This window comes from Bombina bombina, chromosome 2 (assembly GCF_027579735.1).
Source record: "Bombina bombina isolate aBomBom1 chromosome 2, aBomBom1.pri, whole genome shotgun sequence".
NCBI lineage: Eukaryota > Metazoa > Chordata > Amphibia > Anura > Bombinatoridae > Bombina > Bombina bombina.
The window spans coordinates 1,110,144,506-1,110,164,438 of record NC_069500.1 but is presented as its reverse complement, the minus strand read 5'-3'; the positions used below and the strand labels follow the sequence as shown (position 1 = coordinate 1,110,164,438).

Sequence of the window (19,933 nt, the reverse complement as noted above, 5' to 3'; positions counted from 1 at the left end):
TTTAATGTATAATGTACACATATGCAGATGCGCACGGGCGAGTTAATTTTCCTGTGGGCTGGTGGGCAAGTTAATTTTTTGGGTAATCATAGGCCCTGAACAGGTGTGTTTTGGACTTTTATATAGGGAAATTTTAACCCTTCACACACTTATCCTAATTAAAATAATACAGCGCCACCTAGTAGGTGTCATACAATAATACATCAAACTTTAACAAGTTACCTTACTTTTATATTTAATCCTTCATCATCAACTAAATTATTCTATATACAAACCTATTAAAAAGCCTATTAAAAATACCTATACAGGTTAGATGTCTCTAAGTGTTTAACTTTATATAGGTCAGATGCCTCTAAATTTTTAACCCTATAGAAACACAGCAAAATCTAACTCCCTATTAAGACCCACAGGGATCATGGTGTTAAGTTTATGGATCCAGAAAGATCCCTTTTGTTTCAACAATTGTTCCCTATTACCTCCTCTATGCAGCCTACCTATGCCATCAATTATTTGCCACCTCAGTTGACTTATACTGTGCCCAGCCTCCAAGAAATGACTGGAAACAGCGGCATTTAAATCTCCACAACGGATATTTGACCTGTGTTGACTCATCCTATCTCTCACCTTTCTAGTCGTCTCACCCAAGTAAATCTTCGAACAGGGGCATTTTATTAGGTAAATGACATAGGATGAGTCACACATAAAATGTTCCCTAATTCTAAATTTTCTGCCTGTCAAGGGATATAAAAAATCTTTACCTTTAAATTACCGCATTGCAACTGGCACATCCCAAACATCGGAAAGTGCCACTATTCTTAGATGTTATATAGGTTTGACCCTGTACTTTTCTAGATCCCACATCACTCTTTACTAACCTATCCTTCAAATTAGGTACTCTTTTATAGGCCATCATCGGAGGATCCTTAAAGGCTATGATGTCAGGGTTACAATCTTTAAGAACATTCCAATGTTTGTATATAATCTTGGAGATATTTTTACTATAAGGGTTATATTGTGTGACACAAACCATGCGCTGTGGCTTCTTTTCTTTCTCAATTGTGGCAGGTCCTCTTTATTTATCAAATGACCAGGATAGCCTCTATCTTTAAATCTCTTAGCCATTTCATTTAATCTATGTTCTGCTAACAAGTTATCTGTCACTATTCTTTTAACCCTTAGCATCTGGCTACATGGGAGAGAATTCTTTAATTTATCTGGATGATAACTATCAAATGCTAATAATGTGTTTCTATCAGTGTTTTTTTTTATGTATATCTACATTTATTAAACCACCAGAATTCCTATATACAACCGTGTCTAAGAAAACAATTACATTTCTCACTGAAAGACACCATGAACTTCACACCATTAACAGCATTATTAAGCTTTGATGTATTATTGTATGACACCTACTAGGTGGCGCTGTATTATTGTAATTAGGATAAGTGTGTGAAGGGTTAAAATGTCCCTATATAAAGGTCCAATACACACCTGTTGATCCTATGCATGATTAAGGGAATTGCTCCCGAAACGTTGCATTTGTTTGTACCTAAATACATTTCTAAAGTTTGTTTATAATGTTTGGTGCTGTGGATTATTGCAACATTTGAATACTGGAGAGGTAAGCAGTCTCCTCTGTACCACTAGCTACCAAAAGGAAGAAGGGACGAAGTTGCTATTTGTGTGTTGTTTAGTGCTGTTTGCAATTTTGGACTGCAACACTTATTTGCATCTATACCCATTGGAGTTCAACTAATATGGATAAATTACCTAAAACAGATGGTACAAAAACTTTTACCTATACAGAGGTGGATGACGCAAGAATCACCACATTAATAAGAGGATCAAGAGATTTTCTTAAAGAGGCCCCTGTGGAGAGGAACACGAATGAATATGAAAAGCTGAGTAGGAGGAATATGGCACGGGAACTCCATGCAATAACACTAGCTGAATATTTTCATGTAAAACGTATCCCAAGAGGCCTCCGGATGAATACGAGACCCACACTATTAAAAGACCATGAAGATTACTGTAATAGGTTTGAGGCCATATTAAACAAATGTTCCTATGATATTATGGTACTCACAGTCGACACATTACAGCAAGAGATAGAGAAACAACAAGCTCTAATCGATCAAGGTAAAGAAGAGCTGAAACAAGCCTTACCTTTGGAAGAGTTTGAAAAAAAGATTAAGGAGATCGATGAAAATATTGCTGTTCAGAAAAAGGAGATCCAGGACCGTAAAAGATTGAAGTTCCTAAGGGATTAACTGGATTACCAGCAGGGCAAGGTTTACAGATGGCGGTCTGAAGGCTCCGATTGGCCACAGAGATCAGCTGGTTACAGGGGTCGGAGGTACGTTCGCGGACGTGGACGTCATACACAGGCGACAAGAGAAGGAGCACAGAGCTCTGATTCCTCCAGCGGTTCCGGTTTTTTTTGGATTCGAGCGACGAGGCGGTGATGTCATCAGGCGAAGTCACAGGGGGGGCCACAAGCACCGAAAAAGAAGCAGCACGTCGCAAACAACCAATGAGAGAAACCAACAGGAAGAAAACATCTCACAGCAAGTAACAAATGTTATTAATGTGTCTAACATAGCACTGACTGAAAGTGAACATGCTCTGCTGAATAAGGGATTGACTTTTTGCCCGGTTAAGAATATCAATCTGTTTGAGCTGGATAAGGACTTGTTTAAATTTTTCAGGACTTTAAAACTGAAAGCTTTTTTTGCCCATAAAGATGAAACTAATATTGCACAGAATTTCTCTACAGGTTCTGTTAGTGGAAAATTGCATTTAAAGGGAACTGGTTTATATAAAAAAAAGCACTTTTGTTCGTCCTGACATTAATGGCAGCGTTGAAACCTTCACTAAATTGGTCAAATTTGACTTGGAAAAAATAAAAGAGAAAAGCTAAGCATCAGCCAAAAATATGTAAACCAAATTTGTCTAGGGACCAGCGTGCTGCCATTAATGATTTAAAATCTAAAGGGGTTACTATACGGAGAGCTGACAAGGAAGGTGCCACTGTATTATTACAGAATGATTTCTATATAACGGAGATAGAGAGTCAACTTAAAGATAACACTACATACAGAAAATTGAATGGCAACCCAGTATTTAAAATACAGAATGAGATTAGGAACATTTTAGATACAGCAGTATCAAGAAATATCATTGATAAATCCCTGTGTACTTATCAGTTCATGGTGTCTTTCAGTGAGGAATGTATTGTTTTCTTAGACACTGTTGTATATAGGAATTCTGGTGGTTTACTAAATGTAGATATACATAAAAAAAACACTGATAGAAACACATTATTAGCATTTGATAGTTATCATCTAGCTCAATTAAAGAATTCTCTCCCAAGTAGCCAGATGCTAAGGGTTAAAAGAATAGTGACAGATAACTTGTTAGCAGAACATAGATTAAATGAAATGGCTAAGAGGATTAAAGATAGAGGCTATCCTGGTCATTTGATAAATAAAGAGAAAAATGAAATTTATTCTTACCTGATAAATTTGTTTCTTTTACGATACGATGAGTCCACGAATTTCATCCTTACTTGTGGGATATCGCCTCCGGGTCAGCAGGAGGAGGAAAAGAGCACCACAGCAGAGCTGTATATATAGCTCCTCCCTTCCCTCCTACTCCAGTCATTCGACCAAAGTTAGGAAGAGAAAGGAAAAGCCAAGGTCCAGAGGTGACTGAAGTTTCACAAAATTAAAGACCTGTCTCAGAAAAACAGGGTGGGCCGTGGACTCATCGTATCGTAAAAGAAACAAATTTATCAGGTAAGAATAAATTTCCTTTTCTTTTACAAGATACGATGAGTCCACGGATTTCATCCTTACTTGTGGGATACAATACCAAAGCTATAGTACACGGATGAAACGGGAGGGACAAGACAGGGAACCTAAACGTAAGGCACCACTACTTGAAGAACTTTCCTCCCAAAAACAGCCTCAGACGAGGCAAAGGTATCGAATTTGTAAAATTTGGAAAAAGTGTGAAGAGATGACCAAGTTGCAGCTTTGCAAATCTGTTCAACAGAAGCCTCATTTCTGAATGCCCATGGGGAAGCCAAAGCCCTAGTGGAATGAGCCGTAATTCGTTCATTCCAAAAAGCCAAAAAGAAAGAAAGGTAGCCGTAGCTTTCTGACCCCTATGTTTCCCTGAAAAAACGACAAATAAGGAGGACGATTGATGAAAATCCTTAGTCGCCTGTAAATAGAACCTCAAGGCACGGACCACCTCCAAATTATACAACAGACGCTCCTTCTTAGAAGAAGGATTAGGACACAAGGAAGGAACAACAATTTCCTGATTAATATTCTTATTAGAAACAACCTTAGGAAGAAAACCAGGTTTGGTACGCAACACTACCTTATCTGCATGGAAGATAAGATAAGGAGAATCACATTGCAACGCCGAAAGCTCAGAAACTCTGCGAGCAGAAGAAATAGCAACCAAAAACAAAACCTTCTAAGATAACAACTTAATAGCTATGGAATGCATAGGTTCAAACGGAACCCCTTGAAGAACATTAAGAACTAAATTCAAACTCCAATTAGTCTAATCACAGGCCTGATTCTAGTCAGAGCCTGACAAAAAGATTGAACATCTGGAACATCTGCCAGACGCTTGTGCAGCAAAATAGATAGGGCAGAAATCTGTCCTTTTAAGGAACTCGCTGACAACCCTTTCTCCAATCCTTCTTGGAGAAAGGACAAAATCCTGGGAATCCGAACTCTACTCCAAGAGTAGCACTTGGATTCGCAACAATAAAGATATTTACGCCATAACTTATTGTAAATCTTTCTAGTAACAGGCTTACGCGCCTGAATCAAGGTATCAATGACCGAATCAGAGAATCCTCGCTTAGATAAAATTAAGCGTTCATTCTCCAAGCAGTTAGCTGCAGAGAAACCAGATTCGGATGATGGAAGGGTCCCTGAATGAGAAGGTCTCTCCTCAATGGAAGTTTCCACGGTGGCTAAGACGACATGTCCACCAGCTCAGCATACCAAGTCCTGCGAGGCCACGCAGGAGCGATGAGTATCACCGAAGCCCTCTCCTTCCCACCCGGGGAAGGAGAGTAAACGGCGGGAACACATAAGCTAGGTTGAACGACCAAGGCATCTATCAGTTCGGCCTGGGGATCCCTGGACCTGGACCCGTATCTCGGAAGCTTGGCATTCTGACGAGATACCATAAGATCCAACTCCGGCCTGCCCCATTTGAGAATCAGATTGGCAAATACCTCCGGATGAAGTTCACATTCCCCCAGATGAAAAGTCTGTCTGCTCAGAAAATCCGCTTCTCAGTTTTCTCCTGGGATGTGAATTATCTTGGCTACTTCTGTCATTGCTAAGGAACTCCTTGTTCCCTGATGATTGATGTAAGCTACTGTCGTAATGTTGTCCTACTGGAATCTGATGAATCTGGCCGAAGCCAACTGAGGCCAAGCCTGAAGCGCATTGAATATTGCTCTCAATTCCAGAATATTGATGGGAAGTAGAGACTCTGATCGAGTCCATACCCCCTGAGTCCTCAGGGAGTTCCAGACTGCTCCCCATCCTAACAGGCTGGCGTCCGTTGTCACTATCACCCATGAGGGTCTGCGGAAGCATGTCCACTGGGACAGATGATCCGGCGACAACCACCATAGAAGAGAGTCCCTTGTCTCCTGATCTAGGTCTATTTGAGACAAATTTGCAGAATCTCCATTCCACTGTTGCAGCATGCTTAGTTTTAGAGGTTTGAGATGAAAACGAGCAAACAGAATGATGTCCATCGCTGCTACCATCAATCCAATTGCCTCCATGCACTGAGCCACCGACGGCCGAGGAGTGGACTGAAGGGCTCGGCCTGAATTCAGAATCTTTAATTTTCTGACGTCCGTCAGAAAGATCTTCATGGATAGAGAGTCGATTAGCGTTCCCAAGAAGGGAACCCTGGTCCGTGGAACTAACAAACTCTTTTCTAGATTCACTTTCCACCCGTGAGTCCTTAGAAAAGACAGAACAAAGTCGGTATGAGACTTTGTCAGCTGGTAGGACGACGCCTGAATCAGAATATCGCCACTGCAATGCCCCGCGGTCTGAGAACTGTCAGCAGAGACCACAGCACCTTTGTGAAAATTCTGGGCGCCGTGGCCAGACCGAAAGGAAGAGCCACGAACTGGAAATGTTTGTCCAGAAGGACAAAACGGAGGAACTTATGATGATCTTTGTGGATAGGAACTTGTAGATATGCATCCTTTAGATCCACGGTAGTCATAAATTGACCCTCCTGGATCCAGGGAAGAATGGTACGAAAAGTTTCCATCTTGAAAGATGGAACCCTGAGAAACTTGTTTAGACTTTTGAGGTCTAAAATGGGTCAGAACGTTCCCTCCTTTTTGGGAACTACAAACAGATTTGAATAAAACCCCTGTCCCTGTTCCCGTACTGGAACGGGACAAATTACTCCCATGGAAAAAAGGTCTCCTACACAACGTAAGAACGCCTCTCTCTTTATCTGGTCTACAGATAATCGAGAAAGAAGAAACCTTCCTCTGGGGGAAGAGTTTCTTAACTCCAACTGATATCCCCGAGACACAAATTCTAGTGTCCAGGGGTCTTGAACATCTTGTACCCAAGCCTGTGCAAAGAGAGAAAGTCTGCCCCCTACTAGATCCAATCCCAGATCGGGGGCCGACCCTTCATGCTGAATTGGTAGCAGCAGCCGGTTTCTTGGATTGTTTACCCTTGTTCCAAGACTGGTTGGGTCTCAAAGTAGACCTGGATTGGGAAGAATTCCCGTCCTGTTTAGCGGAAGAGGAAGAGGGAACTTCCTTGAAATTTCGAAAGGAACGAAAATTACTCTGTCGCCCTCTGTTTGGACTTCTTATCCTGAGGGAGGAGATGACCCTTACCTCCCGTGATGTCAGAAATAATTTTCTTCAAGTCTGGCCCAAACAGGGTCTTCCCCTTGTAAGGAATAGCCAAAAGCTTAGACTTGGATGAAACATCCGCAGACCAAGACTTCAACCATAAAGCCCTGCGTGCTAAGACGGCAAAGCCTGAACTCTTACCCACCAATTTAGTGATCTGCAGAGAAGCATCCGTAATAAACAAATTAGCTAACTTAAGAGCTTTAATCCAATCCTGTATCTCTTCAAGAGGAGTCTCCACTTTAAGAGACTCTTCCAGGGCATCGAACCAATAAGCGGTCGCGGTGGTAACTGTAACAATACAGGCCACCAGTTGCAAAAGGAGTCCCTGGTGAACGTACATCTTCTTAAGGAGACCCTCCAGCTTCTTATCCATGGGGTCCTTAAAAGCACAACTATCCTCAATGGGAATAGTAGTCCGTTTGGCCAGGGTAGAGATGGCTCCTTCAACTTTAGGAACCGTCTGCCAAGAATCCCTAATAGCGTCAGCTATAGGATACATCTTCTTAAAAATAGGAGAAGGGGAGAATGGAATACCTGGTCTCTCCAATTCTTTAGCAAGGATCTCCGAAGTTCTCTTAGGAACTGGAAAAACATCCGAGTAAGAAGGAACTTCCAAATATTTGTCCAACTTACTCAATTTTTCTGGAGGGACCACTATTGAGTCACAATCATCCAGAGTAACCAACACTTCCCTCAGCAATAGGCAAAGGTGTTCCAGCTTAAACCTGAAAGAAACCTCAGAGTCAGTCATGGGCAAGGCGCTCCCAGAAACAGAGAGTTCAATCTCAGACAGGACCTCCGTGCCCTCCCGTTCACTGTTGGCAGTATGTCCTCAATCGCTATCAGAGAATCAGAGGCTGTATTGACCATACAATTGTCTCTTCTTGTGCGCTTGCCGTGCGATATATTTGGAAAATTAGATAATGCATCAGAAAGAGTAGAAGACATCACTGCAGCAATGTCTTTTAAAGTAAATGCGTCAGAAACTGTCTTTTAAAGTAAATGTGGCAAAATACCTGGTACCGCCTGAGCGGGGGTTAAAGGCTGTGACGCTTGGGGAGGAAGCTGCGGCATACTCTGCATCTCATCTATAGACTCTTGAGAAGCATCCGCTTTAGGCAATGATGTATCATAAAAAATTTGATCTTTGAAGTGCAAAGCCCTCTGAACACATGAAGGGCAAAAGGAAACAGGAGGTACCACAGGGGCATTCAAACATATAGAACATGGAACAGTCTGAATTACATCTGAATCCATTATTTCAGAAAATACAAAAAAAAAAACTTGTCTCATTAAATTTAAAAAACTTTTTTTTTTTTTTCTTTTTGAAAAACTGCAAGAAAAGAAAACAGTCAGTACCCAGATACTTCGGATGGCCTTACTGACACAATAAAAGCAGTAAAACGTCTGCTAAGAAGTAAAGGACAATAAGATTGAAAAACTTCAGAAACCTATGAAAAAGGAAATTTATGCTTACCTGATAAAATTATTTCTTTTACGATATGACGAGTCCACGGATTTCATCCTTACTTATCGGATAACGCCTCCTGATTAGCAGGAAGTGGCAAAGAGCACCACAGCAGAGCTGTTTATATAGCTCCTCCCTTCCCTCCCACTCCAGTCATTCGACCGAAGAAGATAGGAAGAGAAAGGAAAAGCCAAAGGTGCAGAGGTGACTGAAGTTTAACAAAAATAAATACCTGTCTTAGAAATGACAGGGTGGGCCGTGGACTCGTCATATTGTAAAAGAAATAAATTTATCAGGTAAGCATAAATTTCCTTTTCTTTTATAAGATATGACGAGTCCACGGATTTCATCCTTACTTATGGGATACAATACCAAAGCTATAGGACACGGATGAAAGGGAGGGACAAGACAGGAACCTAAACGGAAGGCACCACTGCTTGAAGAACCTTTCTCCCAAAACCAGCCTCAGATGAAGCAAAAGTGTCAAATTTGGAAAATTTGGAAAAAGTGTGAAGAGACGACCAGGTTGCAGCCTTGCAAATCTGTTCAACAGAAGCATCTTTTTTAAATGCCCATGAGGAAGCCACAGCCCTAGTGGAATGAGCCGTAATTCTTTCAGGATGCTGCTGTCCAGCAGTCTCATATGCCAGACGGATGATACTCTTCAGCCAAAAAGAAAGAGGTAGCCGTAGCTTTCTGTCCCCTACGCTTTCCAGAAAAACAATAAATAAAGAAGATGATTGACAAAAATCTTTAGTCGCCTGCAAGTAAAACTTCAGGGCATGGACCACGTCCAAGTTATGCAACAAACGCTCCTTCTTATAAGAAGGATTAGGACACAATGAAGGAACAACAATTCCCTGATTAATATTCTTATTAGAAACAACCTTAGGAAGAAAACCAGGTTTGGTACGTAAAACCACCTTATCAGAATGAAAAATAAGATAAGTAAAGTCACATTGTAACGCTGAAAGCTCGGAAACTCTACGAGCAGAAGAAATAGCAACCAAAAAATAAAACCATCCAAGATAACAACTTAATATCTATGGAATGCAGGGGTTCAAACGGAACCCCTTGAAGAACATTAAGAACTAAATTCAAACTCCAGGGTGGAGCAATTGGTCTAAACACAGGCTTGATTCTGGTCAGAGCCTGACAAAAAGACTGAACGTCTGGAACATCTGCCAAACGCTTGTGTAGTAAAATCGACAAAAGCAGAAATTTGTCCCTTTAAGGAACTTGCTGATAACCCCTTTTCCAATCCTTCTTGGAGAAAAGATAAAATCCGGGGAATCCTAACTCTACTCCATGAGTAGACCTTGGATTCGCACCAATAAAGATATTTACATACATAACTTAAGGTAGATCTTTCTAGTGACAGGCTTACGTGCCTGGATCAAAGTATCAATGACCAAATCAAAGAACCCCCGCTTAGATAAAATAAAGCGTTCAATCTCCAAGCAGTCAGCTGCAGTGAAAGTAGATTTGGATGTTGGAAGAGTCCCTGAATGAGAAGGTCCTGCCTCAATGGAAGCTTCCACAACGGCAGAGAGGACATGTCCACTAGATCGGCGTACCAAGTCCTGCGAGGACACACAGGCGCAATTAGAATTACCGAAGTCCTCTCCTGTTTGATCCATGCAATCACCCAGGGAAGGAGAGCAAACGGTGGAAACACATAAGCTAGGCTGAACGACCAAGGCACTGCCAAGGCATCTATCAGTTCGGCCTGAGGATACCTTGACCTGGATCCGTATCTTGGGAGCGTGGCATTCTGACGAGACGTCATCAGATCCAATTCCGGTCTGCCCCATCTGAGAATCAGAGTAGCAAAGACCTCCAGATGGAGTTCCCACTCCCCCGAATGAAACGTCTGTCTGCTTAAAAAGTCCGCTTCCCAGTTGTCCACTCCTGGGATGTAGATTGCTGACAGATAACAAGAGTGAGCCTCCGCCCATCGAATTATCTTGGAAACTTCTGTCATCGCTAAGGGACTCCTTGTTCCTCCCTGATGATTGATGTAAGCCACAGTCGTGATGTTGTCCGACTGAAAACGGATGAATTTGGCCAAAGCCAACTGAGGCCAAGCCTGAAGCGCATTGAATATTGCTTTCAATTCCAGAATATTGATTGGAAGTAGAAACTCCGACTAAGTCCACACACCCTGAGCCTTCAGAGAATTCCAGACTGCACCCCAACCTAGTAGACTGGCGTCCGTTGTCACTATCACCCATGAGGGTCTGCGGAAGCACATCCCTTGGGACAGATGATCCGGCGACAACCACCAAAGAAGAGACTCTCTTGTCTCCTGATCCAGATCTATCTGAGGAGAAAAATTTGCATAATCTCCATTCCACTGCCTGAGCATGCTCAGTTGTAGCGGTCTGAGATGAAAACGAGCAACCGGAATAATGTCCATTGCCGCCACCATCAATCCAATTACCTCTATGCACTGAGCCACTGATGGCCGAGGATTGGACTGAAGGGCTCCGCATGTATTCAGAATCTTTAACTTTCTGACCTCCGTCAAGAAAATTTACATGGATAAGGAATCTATTAGAGTTCCCAAGAAGGGAACCCTTGTCTGTGGAATTAATGAACTCTTTTCTAGATTCACCTTCCACCCGTGAGTCCTCAGAAAGGACAGAACCATGTCTGTATGAGATTTTGTCAGATGGTAAGACGACGCCTGGATCAGAATATCGTCCAGATAAGGCACCACTGCAATGCTGCGCTGCCTGAGAACCGCCAGAAGTGACCCTAGAACCTTCGTTAAGATCCTGGGTGTTGTGCCCAACCCGAAGGGAAGAGCCACAAACTGAAAATGTTTGTCCAGGAAGGCAAACCTTAGGAACTGGTGATGATCCTTGTGGATAGGAATATGAATATATGCATCCTTCAAGTCCACGGTAGTCATATATTGAACCTCCTGGATTAATGGCAGAATTGTTTGAATAGTCTCCATCTTAAAGGATGGGACTCTGAGAAACTTGTTTAGACTTTTGAGATCTAAAAAAGGTCGAAACGTGCCCTCCTTTTTGGGGACCATGAAAAAATTTGAGTAAAACCCCTGCCCCTGTTCCAGTATTGGAACGGGACGAATTACTCCCATAGTAGAGAGGTCTTTTACACAACGTAAGAACGCCTCTCTTTTTATCTGGTCTACAGACAATCGTGAAAGAAGAAACCTCCCCCTTGGGAGAGAATCTTTGAATTCCAGTTGATACACGTGGGACACGATTTCCAGTGTCCAGGGGTCCTGAACATCTCTTACCCAAGCCTGGGCAAAGAGAGAAAGTCTGCCAACTACTAGATCCGGTCCCGGTTCGGGGGCGCCCCTTCATGCTGTCTTGGTAGCAGCAGCAGGCTTCTTGGGGTTTTTACCCTTGTTCCAAGCCTGGTTGGGTCTCCAGACGGACTTGGCCTGAGCAAAATTCCCTTCCTGTTTAGCAGAAGAAGAGGAAGAAGAGGGGACTCCTTTGAAGTTCTGAAAGGAATTAAGATTATTTTGTTTACCCCTTAGTTTAGCTGTTCTATCCTGAGGTAGGAGATGACCCTTACCTCCCGTAATGTCAGAAATTATTTCTTTCAAGTCAGGCCCGAATAGGGTTTTTCCTTTGAAAGGAATAGCCAAAAACTTTGACTTAGATGACTCATCAGCAGAACAAGATTTTAACCATAACGCTCTACGCGCTAAAATGGCAAATCCAGCATTCTTGCCGCCAATTTGGCAATCTGAAAGGCGGCATCCGTAATAAAAGAATTAGCCAGTTTAAGAGCCTTAAATCTATCTAAAATTTCCTCTAAAGGAGTCTCAAGAGTCTCTAAAGGAGTCTTTGACTCTTCTAAGGCGTCAAACCAGAAGGCTGCCGCAGTGGTAACTGGTACAATGCAGGCCATCGGTTGTAAAAGGAAACCCTGATGAATAAATAACTTTTTAAGAAGACCCTCCAATCTCTTATCCATAGGGTCTTTGAAAGCACAACTATCCTCAATAGGAATAGTCGTACGCTTAGCCAGGTTAGATATAGCTCCCTCCACCTTAGGGACTGTTTGCCAAGAGTCCCGAACAGTGTCAGATATGGGATATATTTTCTTAAAATTAGGAGAAGGTGAGAACGGGATACCCGGTCTTTCCCATTCCCGCGTAATAATATCCAAGATTCTCTTAGGAACCGGAAAAACATCAGAGTAAGCAGGCACCTTTAAGTATTTGTCCATCTTACACAGTTTCTCTGGTGGTACCACAATAGAGTCACAGTCATCCAGAGTCGCTAAAACCGCCCGAAGTAACAGGCGGAGGTGTTCAAACTTAAATCTAAAGGACATGACGTCCGAATCCGTCTGAGGTAACACACTTCCCGAATTGGAAAGTTCCCCCTCAGACAGAAGTTCCCTGACCCCCAATTCAGATCCCTGTGAGGGTACATAGGAAATAGCCAACAAAGCATCAGAGGTCGCAGTATTCAAATTGACTTCTGTCCTGCTGCGTTTGCCCTGTAACACTGGCAACTTAGATAAAACCTCTGTAAGGGTAGATGACATAACTGCAGCCATATCCTGCAGAGTAAATGAAGTAGACGCGGTTGAAGAACCCGGCGTCGCTTGGGTGGGTGTTAAAGGTTGTGACGCTTGGGGAGAAAGTAGCGGCATACCCCGATTCTCATCAGACTGAGAAGCATCCTTAGACACACTTTCCTTAAAGAAAATCTGCTCTTTGCATTGTAAGGCCCTTTCAGTACATGAGGGACAAAAAGTAAGAGGGAGTTCCACAATGGCATCTAAACACATAGAACAAGTAGTTTCCTCAAGTTTAGACATGTTAAACAGACTAGCAATAGCAATAATAGTCGTTCTTTACTTGATATATTGAACGCTGAAGTCAAAACATATACTCAAAAACTTTGAACTAAAAAGCGTACTGCGCCTTTAAATAATAAAAGCGCAACAATTTTTCTGTTATTAGTCAAAACAACATCTGCGGCAATAAAAAATGCCCTTATGTGCCCAAATTAGCTTAATATTGCACCGCTTGTTTGATAATGTTATATATCACATTTATCAGTTTAGGCCCCCGCAGTGGCGCCTACCTGCTCCCAGATCACACTGATTCTGTTTAAGAAGCGCTCCTAAGTCTCTTCCTTCATGTACAAAAACAACTTAGGCCCCACCGGAGCCCAGGACCTTACTGCCGATCCGGATGAGTACTGTGCGGCTGAGTGTGCAACATTAGGCCCCGCCCACCGTGGGCGTAACTCGAGCCGTACCGAGACCCGCATGGGAAGTAAAACAACATGTCGGGTTTCCAACATAAAATATTAAAGACATGTGCCCCTCTATACATACACTTGCATAATAAAGCTCAACTTCATTAAAAACTGCACTCTCCTATGTCAGCTATAGTGATATAACAACGATAGCCCTTAGGCAGCAAACCGCATCTCCCAGCGTCATCCCACACTGAATACACATAAGTGAAACATACTGATAAGTAATCAATATAAAAGGGAATTCCAAGTACACCGTTTCCATAATATAGTGCATACTGATTACCCCTCCCCAGATAGGGAATAATGTCAGCCTGTTCTGATGTATCAAGTCTCTCCAGAAACAAATGACTGAACATACCTCAATGCTGTTTGTAGCATGACACGGTTCTCCACACTGAAGATATTTCTTTACACTACCTTCAAATGCTCTGTGGGAACCAGCAGGATCTTAGATAATGTTTGCTAAGATCATCATCATCAGGGCAGAAAAATAAGATGTCTCCACTCCTCTTAGGAATAAGTGATTGACGATTTCTCCCTGAGAAAAATAGTACTCACTGGCACCATTTTAAAATAAAAAAAACTTCTTGATTGAAGAATCTAAACTAACACCTCACTTTACCTCTTCCTATCACTAACACAGGCAAAGAGAATGACTGGGGTGGGAGGGAAGGGAGGAGCTATATATACAGCTCTGTTGTGGTGCTCTTTGCCACTTCCTGCTAATCAGGAGGCGTTAACCCATAAGGATGAAATCCGTGGACTCGTCATATCTTGTAAGAGAAAAAATGGCACCTCGCCTCAGCAGCTCTGCTAAGGCGCCTACCTGCCCCCTCGAACGACAAAAAGACAATCCGCTTTCAATCACAGGTCCGGATCAGGACTACGACGCTGCAGACCGCTTGCTTAGAAACCATGCAGTTGTAGCGTTTCTCTAACAGGACCTAACATCAACCGGGACTTCCTGAATTGAGTGTTGCGCAGCTTCTTTACCTATCAGCGCGCCAAGGAAGTCCCGCCTATCGTGGGCGTGATCAAAGCGCATAGAAAGTGCGAAACGCCATCTTGTCAGAACGGGGCAAAAATATAAATAAAGCCCACACGGTCACGACGTCTCTGCAACAGGAACACTGTAAATAGTCCCAAATTGTAAACCGGAGACTCCGGCAATAAACAGAACACACTACCTTCCCCAGCGTCAGCCAAAAACCCCCTGAGTAACATTCCCCAAATAACTGTAGGTATATGCGTGTCACTTTCAATCACATCTTTTTAAAGAAACACGCAGCCTTAAGGAAAGTAACCTTTTGGGTGCTACATAAACTTAAGAGAACCCACACTCTGCAGACAAAAAGCCCTGTAGGAGCCCATAATCTGTCCCCAGCAGAGCAAAACAATGTACAGCCATATCTGAGAGTTTTGTACCCAGAAAATAAAGACTGCACTTACCTCAATGCATGAAACTTCCCACAGGATCAGGAGGTCTTCTTCCCTCCAGCAGCTCTGTGGACAAAGAAGGGCCTTGGTTACTATATGCTAAGACCATCATCCAGAAGGGCAGCACAAGTATGGGAGGCGCAGTGAGGCTAAAACCCCACCAGTTCCCATTGCCTTAAAGCCACCTGTAGCTCTACTCTAGAGGCTGACAACGAATATGGCTACATCCTATAGTAAAATAGAAAACTTTGGCACCATTTTAAAAATAATAAACTCTTGATTGAAGAATATAAACTAACACCTCACTTTACCTCTTCCTATCACTAACACAGGCAAAGAGAATGACTGGGGTGGGAGGGAAGGGAGGAGCTATATATACAGCTCTGCTGTGGTGCTCTTTGCCTCCTCCTGACCAGGAGGCGATATCCCACAAGTAAGGATGAAATCCGTGGACTCATTGTATCTTGTAAAAGAAAAGAGGATTTTAGAGGAGAGACCTGCCACAATTGAAAAAGAACAGAAGCCACAGCCACAATTGAGAAAGAAAAGAAGCCACAGCGCATGGTTTGTGTCACACAATATAACCCTTATAGTAAAGATATCTCCAAGATTATATACAAACATTGGAATGTACTTAAAGAATGTAACCCTGACGTCATAGCCTTTATGGATCCTCCGATGATGGCCTATAAAAAAGTACCTAATTTGAAGGATAGGTTAGTAAAGAGTGATGTGGGATCTAGAAAAGTACAGGGTCAAACCTATATAACATCTAAGAATACTGGCACTTTCCGATGTTTGGGATGTGCCAGTTGCAATGCGGTAATTAAAAGGTAAAGATTTTTTATATCCCTTGACAGGCAGAAAATTTAGAATTAGGGAACATTTTTTGTGCGACTCATCCTATGTCATTTACCTAATAAAATGCCCCTGTTCGAAGATTTACTTGGGTGAGACGACTAGAAAGGTGAGAGATAGGATGAGTCAACACAGGTCAAATATCCGTTGTGGAGATTTAAATGCCCCTGTTTCCAGTCATTTCTTAGAGGCTGGGCACAGTATAAGTCAACTGAGGTGGCAAATAATTGATGGCATAGGTAGGCTGCGTAGAGGAGGTAATAGGGAACAATTGTTGACACAAAAGGGATCTTTCTGGATCCATAAACTTAACACCATGATCCCTGTGGGTCTTAATAGGGAGTTAGATTTTGCTGTGTTTCTATAGGGTTAAAAATTTAGAGGCATCTGACCTATATAAAGTTAAACACTTAGAGACATCTAACCTGTATAGGTATTTTTAATAGGCTTTTTAATAGGTTTGTATATAGAATAATTTAGTTGATGACTAAGGATTAAATATAAAAGTAAGGTAACTTGTTAAAGTTTGATGTATTATTGTATGACACCTACTAGGTGGCGCTGTATTATTTTAATTAGGATAAGTGTGTGAAGGGTTTAAATTTCCCTATATAAAGGTCCAATACACACCTGTTGATCCTATGCATGATTAAGGAAGTTGCTCCCGAAACGTTGCATTTGTTTGTACCTAAATACATTTCTAAAGTCTGTTTATAACGTTTGGTGCTGTGGATTATTGGAACATTTGAATACTGGAGAGGAAAGCAGTCTCCTCTGTACCACTGGCTACCAAAAGGAAGAAGGGACTAAGGTGCTATTTGTGTGTTGTTCAGTGCTGTGTGTGTATGTATGTGGTGTGTGTGTGTATGTATGTGGTGTGTGTGTGTATATGGTGTGTGTATATGGTGTGTGTGGTGTATGGTGTGGGGGGGGAGGGTGTATACACAGGCTGTACATGAACCTGTCCTCATGCACACAGAGTAAGGGCAACAAACACAGCAACAACAGCTTCTTAAAGACACTGAAGAAAAAATTTCACTAAAAAAAAAATCTCATCGCAGAAAATGAAAAAAAAGTTCTGCCTCTGGGCTACGCTATTTGCGCAACTAAAACACTTTTACTGTAGCGCAAATAGCTTAGTGAGTTGCGCTTGCGCAGTTGATCATCCAGGCTGAGTTCCACGCACGGGAGCGTGCTGTGATTAAATTACATGAGGTGCAGGGTGAGGCTGCGATTGGCTGAAAGAGCTGCCAGTCAAATAAGACTAAGAGAAAATATTTCAGGGAGGCTACATTTAGTCAGGTAACGGAGCCTGAAAAAAAATGCTCATTTTTAAAAGTAGAATTGACTTTTGAACAAAATTAGCATATCAATATGCAGGTTATGAGAAGACTTTTCAGATAATGTGTAGTTATGGAGGCAAATTTACCATCACTTAAGTACAGAATTGGTAACAGGGGCTGTGCAATTAGCCCATAAGATAGCATGGTTTAATCAGTTTATAATACATTTTTAGTATTCATCAGTGGTTTATCAAATTCATTTTCCCTCACACATGTTTACAATGTATAAATTATTTTTTTCATTTATTTCTCAAGCAGGAAGTACTGGATTCCACATAGATTTGTAGAAGGTACACAAAAACAATTCTAAGCATATGAAAAGTGAAACCTAAAAGTATGCATTTTTCAATGAGTGACAACGCACAAATAAAAACAAATAATATGCATTAAAAAAAAACAACCTGGTTCTACTTTCCTACAGAACATGCACAAGAAATTAAACTTAAAAATATTTACTCATAAAGTGCAATTTTTGTGCTAGATAAAAGTCAAATGATGATTTCAGCTAGATCAAGGTGCTGAATTTGAAAAATGCAGAAAATCTTTGACAAATTTATTGATTGGAACATTTCATTTGAATTAATCACACAAAATTTATGGGTGGACACTCATGGATAGAATGGAACTCATAGTTGTTTGTCAACGTTGGAAAGAAAAAAATGCAGATTTTATTTAAAATTAAATTTAAAAAGAAATAGTGAGTATTTTGACAGGGTATGCACAGGAAGTGTAATTAGTACAGCATATTGTATTAAACTGCTATGTTAATATGACTTCTTACAAAGTTTACAATATAATTTAAATTAAAGTGAATGTAAAGTTTAATGAATAAGTGCCCGGTATCGAAAAATACTCTTAAAAACAGGGGCACATTCATTATTCTTTACATTGAAGCTTCCGCTGCAGTTAGCAGATCAATGGCGAATCCGGGTTCCTCTAATTGATGTGTTGCCTCACGAGCTGGACGCCAAAGGGGGATTGGAAGAACCCAGATTTGTCATCGATCTGCTAACTACAGCAGGAGCTGCGGGTGGAGGATCGCCGGTCTGCTTTCCATAAAGAAAAGGTATTTTTTTTTAAAAAGCTTCAATGTACAGTTTAATGAATGAAAGTGACCCTGTTTTTATGAGTATTTTTAGTTACTGCGCACTTATTCATTAAACTTTACATTTACTTTAAGGCATTTTTTTCTAAAGATACAAGTATTGGGGCATTGACCAGAACATAAATAAAACATTATAATAAAAAAAATAATTCCATACAACCACAATAGTGTTTTCAATGCTAAATAAGCTCACCTGGAGGAGGGCCACCAAATTTCCTTTGACCATTTTCCTGTACCATACTGTAACCCGTTTTTTCCATTAAAGCAAGCAATGCTGCTTCATTCTGAACTCCATATTTTGCTTTGCTACAGCCATTCAGCATGTCTAAGCCATCACCATTCATGATTGTAAAGTCTTCTGTAAAATAAAAAATATGCATATAGAAGCTATGAGCAGACATGTGTCCTGCAGAGTGGGATGATCTGCCACCTACAGAAAAAAAAGCTGTGGCACAATTTCTTCATCTGATGATGACCCCACAACCATTGCCAGTGTACCCTCCACCAAAATTACAACAGTGTTGCCAGTCCAAAAGTCTTAATACTCTAGTTCTCAAACCGTCACACCCCACTCCCTAAAAGTAATATTTTCTGTTACAAAATAATGATCATTCTGCCCTTTTTAAGTATAAATTGTCACCATAAAAGTGTAACCACACAAAACCTGCAACTGTAACTTGATTTGTGGAAGTAGTTTAGGAGAGAGGCATTTCTCATTGTACATAAAAAGTGTAATAAGATTCCTAAAGAGTCTGTACTCACACTATCTCCAACCTTGAAGTTTTGGATGCCTTTATGCACAATCACCAGTGAATCCTCAAACATCTAAACTCCTTTTTTTTTTTTAGTTAAAGGGACAGTATACACTCATTTTCATATAACTGCATTTAATAGACACTACTATAAAGAATAAGATGCACAAATACTGATATAAAAATCCAGTATAAAACTGTTTAAAACGTATTTAGAAGCTGTCAGTTTAGCTCTGTTGAAAAGGTAGCTGGAAAGCCCACTGCAAGTGGGAAATAAGACACTCCCCTTCCCCCTTCTTTTGCATATGAAAAGACCCTTTACACAAACTGAAAATCTGAAAATCAGAACAATGTTATTTAAAAATAAGCAAAACTATACATTTTTTAAAAAAAATAATAATAACTTTATGGGCTATATAAATAGATCATCTACAAAACATTTATGCAAAGAAAAAATGAGTGTATAATGTCCCTTTAAAGTGAAGTTAAACTTTGATGAATGAAAGCCCGTTTTTTTTAAATACTATTAAAAACAGGGGCACTTTCATTAATCAAAGTTTAGAAGGCAGCCATTTTGATTAAAAACTTACCTTTGTTTTTTCACAGCCAGAGCAGCTTTCCCCACTCGGAGATCCTCTTTTCACACGTCATCAATGACTAATCCAGCTTCCTCCAATCACGGCATGGCCTCAGGCAATGACTACCCTGGGGGGAAAGCCGTGATTGGAGGAAGCTGGATTAGTCATTGATGATGTGT

At 41.2% G+C, this 19,933-nt stretch overlaps 1 protein-coding gene across 1 annotated transcript in view; it reads right to left on the bottom strand.

Annotated features, from left to right (window-relative positions):
- The window catches only part of RBM46 (RNA binding motif protein 46), a 107,338-nt gene extending 88,570 nt beyond the window's left edge, over positions 1–18,768 (bottom strand). The window contains exon 1 of the mRNA XM_053700226.1: positions 18,618–18,768. Coding sequence (XP_053556201.1) covers positions 18,618–18,768 — 151 coding nt within the window. The remainder of the gene's footprint in view (positions 1–18,617) is intronic.
- Between the last annotated feature and the right edge of the window lie 1,165 nt (positions 18,769–19,933).